At 43.0% G+C, this 10803-nt stretch overlaps 1 protein-coding gene across 1 annotated transcript; it reads right to left on the bottom strand.

Annotated features, from left to right (window-relative positions):
* Window positions 1-298: 298 nt before the first annotated feature.
* Window positions 299-10802, bottom strand: emilin2b (elastin microfibril interfacer 2b). Its single transcript, XM_042398775.1, has 9 exons — window positions 10260-10802; window positions 9995-10120; window positions 8830-9014; window positions 6917-8695; window positions 1333-1542; window positions 1193-1246; window positions 1060-1110; window positions 860-976; window positions 299-648 (listed from the first exon to the last, which is right to left on the bottom strand). The coding sequence occupies exons 1-9, from the start codon at window positions 10385-10387 to the stop codon at window positions 314-316; spliced, it is 2985 nt and encodes a 994-aa protein (XP_042254709.1). The 5' UTR covers window positions 10388-10802; the 3' UTR covers window positions 299-313.
* Window position 10803: the final 1 nt, after the last annotated feature.

The following is a 10803-nucleotide window of genomic DNA, read 5'->3' on the forward strand; positions in this document are numbered from 1 at the left end:
GTGTGTGTGTGTGTGTGTGTGTGTGTGTGTGTGTGTGTGGTAGGCAGATCAGATGATGTCATTGCAAAACATGGATTTGTAAGATTGAGGTCATAAACAAAACTTTAAAGTAAAAAATATACAATAATTGTAATGTAAACACACTATTAGTACCGATGACAGAAATAATCTCACTTATTGTTTGGAGACGGTGTTTTTTTTTTTCTTCTTCTCTGATAATACAACGTTTTACCTTAGCAAAGGCCCGATGAGGTTCACCATACTCCACTTATGGCTTTATATGAGATCTCAGTTGTCTTTGAGAGGAGCTGGGCTACCGTTTTGACGGGCTGGAGTAAAGAAGGACGGCGCTGAAAGACGACAGGATCTCAGAGGAGGCGGAGATGGCGAGCTGTCCGGTGGTCATGACCAGTCCTACTCGGTCTCCTCGCCTCAGTGAGAGAACCAGACTCAGCGAGGTCGAACTGCTGCAGTTACATTGTTCATGTGACATCGGTGCTGCCGCAGCTCCAGACAGGAAACCCGTTGAGTCCAACCTCTGGATGCTGCGGTTTGACACCGAGAGGACCGCCTCGACCTTCTCACCTCGCTGCGCTGCGAGCACTGCGGTCACCAGGTAGCGGCCGTCCGTGGGAGCTGTGAAGATACCTGAGATCACAGAGTCAACTTAGGTTAGACTTATTTAAACCTACTTTATGAAACAGAACCTGAAAATAAGCCCAATTTACTGGAATAGCTGGTTTAACTGTTAATCTGCCTTTATAAAACGCTCCCCAGAGAACGACTGGCCAATCAGGTCTGAGTATTCAATATTATATTAGATGGCAGCCACAAATTGCGAGTTAAGACTTTCAGTTACCTGTGGTAGGATCATAGTGTCCTCCATCATTGACCAGCACCTTGTTGAATCGAATTATTCCAACCTCTCCATAAAATGGTGGAAGAGTCAGACCAGCTGAGAACGACACTTTGTCCCCTAAACACAGGAAATGCAACAATAACCACTGGCAAACATTACAGTGACACAGAGAACAGCTTGAAACATGAATAAATTCTGACCTGAAGCTGTGTTGGGTTTCTGTGGTGAGGGTCTCTGGGGCATGTTCACATCTGCTGAGCAAAAGAAAATTGTTTCATCCACTCTTGAAACACTTGGTTGCAATATGGCATTAAAAAAAAAAGAGGCATTTACCTGGCATGAGAGGCTTTCTGGTTTTCAGAGGTTCAGTGGGTTTTACTGGGGAAGCTATGAGATACAACAAAAAGATGAGAAGATTGAAACCCCTCTTGAAGACATGCAGAACAGTGTGTCTAAATGTCAGCGTGTCTCACCTGGAGCTCCAGCAAAACCTTTAACGGGCATCATGCTGCCGTCCATCCCTTTAGGCAACTTGGACGAGGTCATCTTGCCGGGGGGACCCGCCTCTCCGGTCTCCATCACAGGCGGCGGTGAGAGGGAGGCTTCCCCGGGGCCAGCCGGCACTGCGAGGCCCTTACTTGAACCCTGAGGATGTCCCGTGTCCTCCACACCACCCTGAACACCTGAAAAAAAGGCAGACAAGGAGTGAGCGATGGGGGTGAGGCTGCAGGTCAGAGAGAGACAGATGCACGGACAGATGTTTTGAGGTCAGATGTGTTAACAAACCAGCTGGTTACACAGAGACTCTTAAACTTCACCCCCTATCAATCTGTGAAAAATATCTCCCACATAAACCCAGTCGAAAACCTTTAAAGTATGACTGGAAGAGGCAAGCCATGAACAGAAGTCCTCTTTACATGCAGGTCAAATTGTGACCAGTTTTCATTAAGATCATTTTCTATTTTTAGGCATCTCCACTTTACTAAAAATCTACTATAATTATATAGGTTTTTTTCAGTAATGGATGTTTGACAGAGCCTGTTAAACAGAGGTATAAAGTATATCATTCACAATGGCTGATTACCAGTACGAGGGTCCCAGTATTGTACATGCTGGCTCACATGAATCATTTACTGATGTGTCAAAAGTCTGTTGAATTATTTTCAACTTATAATAGAAACTATATTTTAATTATCCAGAGAAAATGAGGATGAGTCGATCAAAAGCACAATTTGGCAACTATTTTGATAATCAATTAATCGTGTCAGTTATTTTTTTTAAGTAAAAATAGTGGAAAGGTCAAAATGTAACATGTTTTCACGCTTTCCAATGTGAGGATTTGCTGCTTTTCTCTGTTTTATGTTATTTTAAACTGAATATATTTGGTTTCTGTACTGTCGGTTGGACAAAACAAAATATTTAAAGACGTCAGCTTTGGCTCTGTGAAGTTATGATTGACATTTTTTCACTATTTTTTTTGACATTTCATAGACTAAACAAACAATAATCATCAACTTAACCAATGATGAAGATACTTGTTGACTAGCAAATGAAAAATTGAAAAGCTGCAACAGAAACAGAAACTTAAAACTAACCTTCAAAGTAGCAGAATTTACTGGAGGGAATTTTTTATATCATTTAAATTATACTACCAGGTGCTACTAGTTTTGTTTTCCACCTCCTGTATTTCCCATGAAGCAGCTCCACACTAATTTTTTTCTCATCTCAAACTGAAGTCTTCACTCAACATAGTTCAAAGTCTAAAACCGACTTGTTAGCACCGACAAATATTGACCAACCTCAACGGAATAACACGTAATTATATTATATTGTATGTTTTACTTTCACTTTAAAATTACCAATGAAGAAACATGTAATTGAGTTTATGTTTACGGGTTGAGTTACTGGCAACTCTCATTAACAGCTAAACAATGAATGATCACCTGAACCATAAACTGGGAAAATGACAGACTGCTGCCCGCTCTAACATCATATGTTGACCAGCTCTGAACTACATGTGCAGCTGCATTCCTGAGAACCGCAGCTGAGACAAACCCTGGAGTTTATCAACAAATCAACCCTCCTGGCTGGGGGCACATAGCCGGCGTTACTCTCCGGGCTGCAGCGAGACAACAGGCCCTGACTCTGCTGCTCCAGAGGGAAAACCAGCAACATTTAAAAGGCATACCAGCATACCAAGGCATGGCCACATGTTCAATCACCAGACAGTTTGTCCCCTCACCCCAGGGAAAAGGGTCATTTACTACTGAAGCCAGAGAAAACATGTGGCGGGGGGGCGGGGGACCTGAGTGTAACCGTAAAACAACGCAGGGGGTATTTTCTGCGTCTGCGTGCACATGTGCGGATGTTTTACTGGTCTGCGTTTGTTAGCCATGTCGCTCCTCATATAAAGCGAGGTATGTGCCGCAGTGAACGCAGCTTTGATGATTCAAAACTGATTTCAGACCAAGTGCCACAAGCAGAAAAGAGGCAAGCGCAGGGTGGATGTATGCATGAGAGAGTGTTTGACATAATGAAAGAAGTGAGCTGTAAACAAATGCAGCTGGATCTGCCCACAAATTTACATCGTTCCACCAAAAGCAGCATGGGAAACCCTCGCTTTGTTATTAGTCACTCACCCCTCCACAGTTCCAGGATAACACACTCCCTTGTGTCACTTTCAACATTACAAACCACATCATAATGACTACACAGCAATGTGGTGTGTGTTGACTTTATGAGTCACTGCTAGCCCAAAACACACCGGGCTCCTTAAAATTTTGTTTTAGGAATCAATAAATCAAGTCTCAGAGTTCAGAGCTCATGGGACAAAATAAAGATTGCAAACTTGTCACAAATCATGTAACACCTACTCTGTCAGGACAACAGAGTATAAGATGAGCAGCCACGGTTACAGCGTTGGAGAAACACCACCGGCTTCATTGTTCTCGAGGGCTTTCTGTCAGGTCCCGTCTTGTTTTTGGTTCACGGGGGTTATCGTGTTTGACCACTGACCAGAGATTGTCACCCTACAAGTAGCTTTATCTCTCAGGGGTCATCAACCCACCAGTTTAACCACTGAGCAATGTCAGAGGCAGGAAAGCTTTCTTATCTCACAACGTTCCCGTAATAGAGCTCTATGATGCTGTTTGAAGTACGCTGAGTAGTCGTGTGCAAATCCATAAAACCTCAGTGGGAGAGGCGCTGGATACAAAAATCAATTAAACTGGGTTACAAGCAGTTCCCTCATACTACATCAAACCTCCCTTTAAATTTATTTGCAACATTTTGGACCAACCACAGGTCTTCCTCAGGCAAATATTGATGATTTCTAAAAAATGTTATTTATTTGCCTGAGGAAGACTTGTAGTTGGTCCAAAATGTGGTTAATAAAAATTAAAGGGAGCTTTGATTTGGTGTGCGGGTTATATTTGTATCGCTGTGTAAGTTGATGCCATGTTGTCAAACACAATGAGAAGGATGTGCTTTAACATGAAGGGATTAGGAAACATTTTACATTTGCACTCAAACAAACTGACTATGTGCTATCGATATATACATCAATTGAAACAGGCCAACTCTCTATCTGGACACAAACAACAGCTTATAATTATCACTTAAAGGAGCCTTATGGAGTTATGTTTACATGTTTGTTTACATGTTAGTGTTTGTGTTTTCTCACAATAATGAATTGTGCGTATCCTTGGGGTCTCACCAATGTGCTGAATGTATTTCCTTCAACATAAAAAATGAGCAAATCTGATTTTTTGTATATTTTAGATTGTGCATTGTTTACATCCATGCTTGCTAGCTTGAAGTCTTCTTCATAGGACCACTGCTACATGTGCAACTGTCGATCAGTGGAGTATCGTGAAACTGGCAGCAAGAATTTGTATCACGTCGTTTCTTGCCCTTGTACGTGTGTATGAATCCTCATAAACAAATTGGGGACCTACTGGTAAAAACATTGCTTCATAGTGCCACTAGTGGTCCAAAAAATCCCCAGGGTACTTTCAAATTAATTGGGAAATTTCTTCATTTAGACTAGAAACAAATGTTTATAGCCAAGTTTGACAAAAAATTTCAGAACATCTAGCTTTTTCAGGAGCTTTCAACAGCATCTCACGGTCATCGTTAGCTCAGTTTGCTCAGTTTCATGGATGGTTGAAAATTTTGATATAAAGCCAATAAACGGACCTCCTGTTAAAGTTCTCTCATTGCCAAACTGCTGTTCCCAAAGTCAGGAAATAACTTTAATGCTCAGCTGTAATGTACATCTGCACAGCTGTAATGTACATCCACTCAAAATATCCAGGAAAGAACGAATGACGTAAATAGTTTTAATGCAAAATCTAGGAGTGGCGTATGTATTTCTTTCATGACTTGTCAACAAGCTAAAATATATTGAAAGATCATGCCAGAATGTCATTGTTAGTGTGCACTGAAAGCAACAAAATCCTCTAGTGAATGACAAATCACATCCCTCTCCGTCCCTTTCCTGACCCACTCATTTAAGGTTAACAACTGGGATGACATCATGGCAAACACATTGACAAATGGCCTTTAGGACCCTCTGAGCGTTCACAATGTTTATTTCAAGAGAAGAAGAGTTCATCCGTGGAAGCTCAAGCGTGTGAGAGAACCACGATTGGTTTGGAGAGGAGAGAGTGAAATAATACTGAAGAGGGTGAGAGGCAAAGGAGCAATATAAAAATAAATGTCGATTCAGTAGCACCTAATATGAACACACTGGAGGTCTTGGCTCTAAAATAAAGACGCCCACGAGTGGTCCCATGTGATCATTGATAAGCTGTGTGCACATCTCTCTGTAATGGACTCCTCTGAGCAGCATTTTCCAGTCTCTTCAGATAAGCATGGAGGGAGACAATAGGATGAGGCAGCTGGCAGCGTAAAGACAAACATGGAGCCAAGCAAGTGGTCAACTTGGCTGCTGGTAACATCACAGAGTGCGAGTGGAAATCATGAATAACTGTGCTTGCACTTGCAAAACCTCCCAATGACAGAATGATGAATTAAATGCCATATTACGACAACAACCATGGGGTTGGGTGGCACCATTTTCCCGTCATTGCAGACACACGTATTTGGCAAAAATTAGAAAAACGACATCTCAGAACTACACGCATGAATAATAGAACATAGAAACACACTTTACTTGATGCAAAGTCTCTGGTGTGACCGCAAGAGCTGTGGCTATTTTATTCCAAGCTGGACTGGATCATATGCTGCATCACCTGCCCCATAAACCAGCAACTGAAAACCAGTTGGCCCCAGAGGAAGAGACCCAGAGGAAGGCTTGTAAACATTATGGGTGTGCTTCTAGTTCACATTTACAACTGTGAGACTCGGTGAAGTCCAGCTGGATCTCATAGGCGTCATTAAGGAGCAGGCTCATATGAGGAGTATGCAATGGTATGAAAATCCATACTCTCAAATATGCTTACAGCAAAAAACAAAAAGCTAAATTACAATAACATGCAGCATTAGTGATAAACAGCAACAGATCCATATCAGGTCGATAAGATCACTTTGTACACCCAAGAAACCACACATACACTTGTATGTATATGGACAAACAGACATAAATACACACTTGGATGCACAAAAAAGCCTGATGAGCAATATTTGTTAAAGCCAAAGTATTGCTCAACACACAAATGGGGTCTATTAAATCAAGCATGTGTCTTCAATCAGCCCTGCCTATTTTAATTGAGTACAAGGTTAAATGAAAATCCAACTTCCTCTCACTCTCACACTGAAACGCAATCCATTATGGACATTTCTCTTACACAGCCAGACTCTGAGAAACAAACGGGATCCAGTCCAGATGATGATCTAAAGAGAAATATCGCAGTTACTTCATTGCTATCTCAAGCTTCTACTATTGAAACTCGTGTGGATAATAAATCAAGTTTAATCTGATATAAAACTGGGAAAAATGGTTTAAATCACTCTATCATGGGATCAAGTAATCATTCACATCTTAAAGAAATAAAAGGGTCAGTTTATGCTGATATTAACTCTCCTACAGATTACCTGTCTTCCCAGGAGAGCTGTTCGTTAGCAGCTGGAGGTCTCCGGTGACATCAGAGATATGGTTCTGGAGCTTCTGACAAGTTCCCTTCAGTCCGCCAATATCTCGTGCATGAGCTCTCACTGTGCTGTTCAGCTGGTTGACACAGGTCCACAATCCAGTCACATGTTTATTCAGACCTTCTTTGATCCTCTGGAGGCTACCTGAGATGGGATCCAGCTTGCCGCACAAACTTTCGACGCTAACAACCCGGCTGTCAATGTGGGCGATCTCCTTCTCGACATCCTCCGTTTTCTCCCTGCAGTGGTCGGCCTCTGCTTTCACCTCCCGGCCCAGCTCGTCCAGCTGCCGTCTCAGCTCTTGATGCTGAGTCCTGTGATGCTCCAAAAGGTCCTTGGCCTCCTGCTCGGCTCCTGTGTTGACTTGAGCCCGGGTGTAGTTGAGGCTCTGGTGGACTACATCTGATAGCGAGTCTTCCAACCTGCCAACACGCCCTCTCAAGGAGCTCAGCTTGCTATGCACGTTCTCAATGCTGGTGCTATAATTGAGGAGTCGACCCTCCATGGCTCCAAGGCCATTTAACTGGGCTTTTAAACCAGTCTCCATAGCATCGACAGCAGTTTTGCAGCTCTGGAAGTCTTGTTGAAGGTTTTCTATGACAGTCAAATTAGCCTTACACTCCTTTGAGCACAGCTGATCCAAGACTTTGAATCTATTCTCCAGAGTTTGAAAAGAGCCCTTAAGAGAGGTTACTTCCCTCTGCAGAGCTTGCTGGCTGTCAGATGGGGAGTTGGTGCTTGTATCTACCAACAAGGTGGTGAATCTGTTTTCCAATAAGCCCAGCTTGTCCTCCAGAGTCTCCCTCAGGTCTTTGATGGCCTCTGCCCGTTCTCTCTTCAGCTTTTCCTCCACTGAGAGGCACTGCGCCGCCGCTGTCCCCTCAGATAAGTTCATACGGCTCTCTAAGTTCTCCACACGAGCCAGAACAGAGTCAAACACTCGGGTGTTTTCAGGTAGAGCTTTGTTTCCTTTTCCTGGATCAACCAGCTTGCTCTTGAGGTCCTGGATCTCGTTGCGGAGGTCAGTTTCTTTGGAGTCCATGAGCTCGGCCAGGCTGAGGTAGTTGGCTTCTTGTCCCTCACACTGCTCCCGAACAGACAGGATTTTATAATCACAGGAGTTCTTCAGATCCGCCAGTTTGATGTCCATGCCCTCCATCATCTCGTCCCTCAAAGCGCTGATCTTCTCATCCAAGTAGGCACGTAGGTCGGCATCACTGGCCGGGGGAGCAGGAGGCGACGTGGCCATCGGGGTCTGAGCAGCCTCCATTAACAGATGAATTTGTCCATCATGTCTGTTGACACGACCCAGCAGGTCATTCAGGGTGTTACCCTTGGACTCCAGAGCGTCTGTGACCTGGCTGATCTTGTTCATGACCTCATCCATCTGCGTTCTCTCGCGCTCCAGAGAGAAGTCCTGAAGGTCAATGGTTTGGGTCTCTGCGCCCCGAGCGCTGGCCGGCTGTCTGACGTTATTCAGAAGTGTAACCAGCATTTTACTGGCATCCTCCTGGAAATCCAGTCTCAGATTTGAAGACATGTCTGTCATTCTTGCCTGCATGTCAAGGACCATCTGGGAGAGTCGCTGCACCTCCTCCTCCAGGTGTTGTGCACTTTGAGATCGTCCATGACCCCCATGTGGCCTGTGACCTGTCTGACCTCCAAACTGCCCTTCTCTCCCCCATGGATGGTTTCTTCGGCTGTCTGTCCGCTCCTCTGGACCTACAGCAGATTATAACAGAGAGACAGAAACATAAATACCTTTTGAATGACATCTTTCCAGCAGTTAAATAATTGTTTAATTTGTTAAACATATTTTTGTGCAAGATTTCAACAGTTAGAATCATCTCTTTCACCTTGTGGGACTGGAATATGTCCAGAAGCGGGAGAAGGTGTTTGGGGCAAACGCTCCACTTGGAGCAGTTTAATGTCTTTCACCTCCATGCAGTCGTGGCCCTGGTACCCCGGGCAGCACCTCCACTCAAGCTCTGTCACAGTCTTGTAGGCAATCTTGTACATTGGCCTGAAGTGTGTGCGGTATCTGGCAACATGTACACATGAATAAATTCAAATTTCAATAATTCACAGCACAATGACATGGTTTAAAGTGTAATAATATACTAGAAATGTTAATTCTGTTCATTAGATGCTTGATAAAAGATTATCAGGACTGTAATCTACTCATATTTTCAAGTGAATATTACATTTTAACCTTTCAATGGTCCCTCTCAGGAATACAATGTAAACTTGGACTCACAGCACAATAAAATCTGTTTGTTGACAACTAAGTCTAGATAAAAAACGGTCTTTCGCAATTAATTAATCATGCAGTTGGCAGGAGGCAGCTCTAGGTTTTTTCTTCCATTCATGAGGACACAGTTGACCCACAGGGCCCCTGCTACACGATGATTAACTACATGTCACAAGTGTGTTTGTTGCTCAACGAATACTGAAGTAAAACAAAGACAGTTCATGTCTGTCCATGTTTGCTATACATGAAGATTCAACACAGATGCCTGAATAATCTCACCCAGTGCTTAAAAGTCACGCTTTTAAGATTTGTCAAATTTAAATTTGTAGTCCTCATTAAGAGCCATTCAGCACAAAAAGACTACAAAGAAGGGAAAATAACTGCACTTTAATAATGGACATTCACTAATGGTATACACGACAATATGTTGAGAGTTTTCATCCTGAAAGTTTAGTTGTTGTTGGCTTAAGAGAAGAAAAAAATAGGATCTCTCTATACAATGACAGTAGACCATACTACTTCATAACAAAACTGTAAAGAACCTATACTAGAGGACAGAGGAATGTTTTATGTATTTGATACCCCTCACTATAATAAAAAAATACTACATACATGAGACGCAAACCTTTCCCAGCCCAAGAAAGATTATATATCACAACTGCACCAATTCAAACTGTATGACAATACCTAATGAGTCACATGTTTAAAGATACTTCAAAAGCAAAGAATATTCGTTCTCCACCCAGTTCTCTAGCCTCCTGGGAACTTACATCACTTGTTGCGCACAGTTTGGCAGCTCCGGTGGACACGGTAAAGCCTCCGGTTGCACGAAACTCTCTGTGCCTCCCACGACGGCACAGCTCACGTTTTTGTGCACAACGTAGGCGCACCAGTTCCTGCAGAAAAGCACTGGTTAATCACTACTAATGAGAAAAAAAAGATGTGCGTGCGTATAGCCCACACATCATAGATTACTTTACTCAGAAATTATTCAATTTACGCACAGGAGATGAGGATAAATGACAGCTTACTCACTTATTTCTTTGTCGTGTTTCGGTGCCAGAATACGCGTTGCCCTGAAACATGCTATACTGGAAAGGTGAACCACCGATGAGAGGAAAAGTTATTAGAAAAATAAGAAATGGCAATCCGCAGCTCTCCATGGTTAAAATAATTTTAAAAAATTAAGATTGTAATAAGTAGTAAAGTTCTGTGGTCCAGTGATCAGTGAAGGCACCGCCGGTTGTTCTCTCTCTTTGTGGTGCTCAGACCTCAACAGGCTCCTTCCAGCGTCTTTGGATGTGACGTTTCAGGACCCCCTCCAATACTGACAGATGCTTTTTTTTCTCCCCTCCCGATTTCTCAGATCCTACACACTGAAGCCCTCATCCAGCTCATTTCCAGGCAACATACAAAAACACAACGTCGTTGTCCTACATAATTTCCGGACACCCACATTTGGATAATGATTGTTTCGAAAAGGCACCATAATTATCCTGTGCGTAAAATGTGCACGCCTGCCAGTTTCTGTGGGTTTAAGGTTTGACATTTTCACGTTTTATTTCACTGAAGTCGTCAT

This window comes from Thunnus maccoyii, chromosome 21, assembly GCF_910596095.1.
Source record: "Thunnus maccoyii chromosome 21, fThuMac1.1, whole genome shotgun sequence".
Classification (NCBI taxonomy): domain Eukaryota; kingdom Metazoa; phylum Chordata; class Actinopteri; order Scombriformes; family Scombridae; genus Thunnus; species Thunnus maccoyii.

Bases quoted from the DNA above. Each gene is read 5' to 3' on its own strand.
- emilin2b (XM_042398775.1), bottom strand. From the start codon at position 10,387: ATGGAGAGCTGCGGATTGCCATTTCTTATTTTTCTAATAACTTTTCCT. The intron at 1,543-6,916 runs GTAATCTGTAGG...CCTTTTTTTCAG, and splicing joins CAGCTCTCCTGGGAAGACAG to GTGTTCAGGGTGGTGTGGAG. The intron at 1,247-1,332 runs GTGAGACACGCT...TGTATCTCATAG, and splicing joins AGGTTTTGCTGGAGCTCCAG to CTTCCCCAGTAAAACCCACT.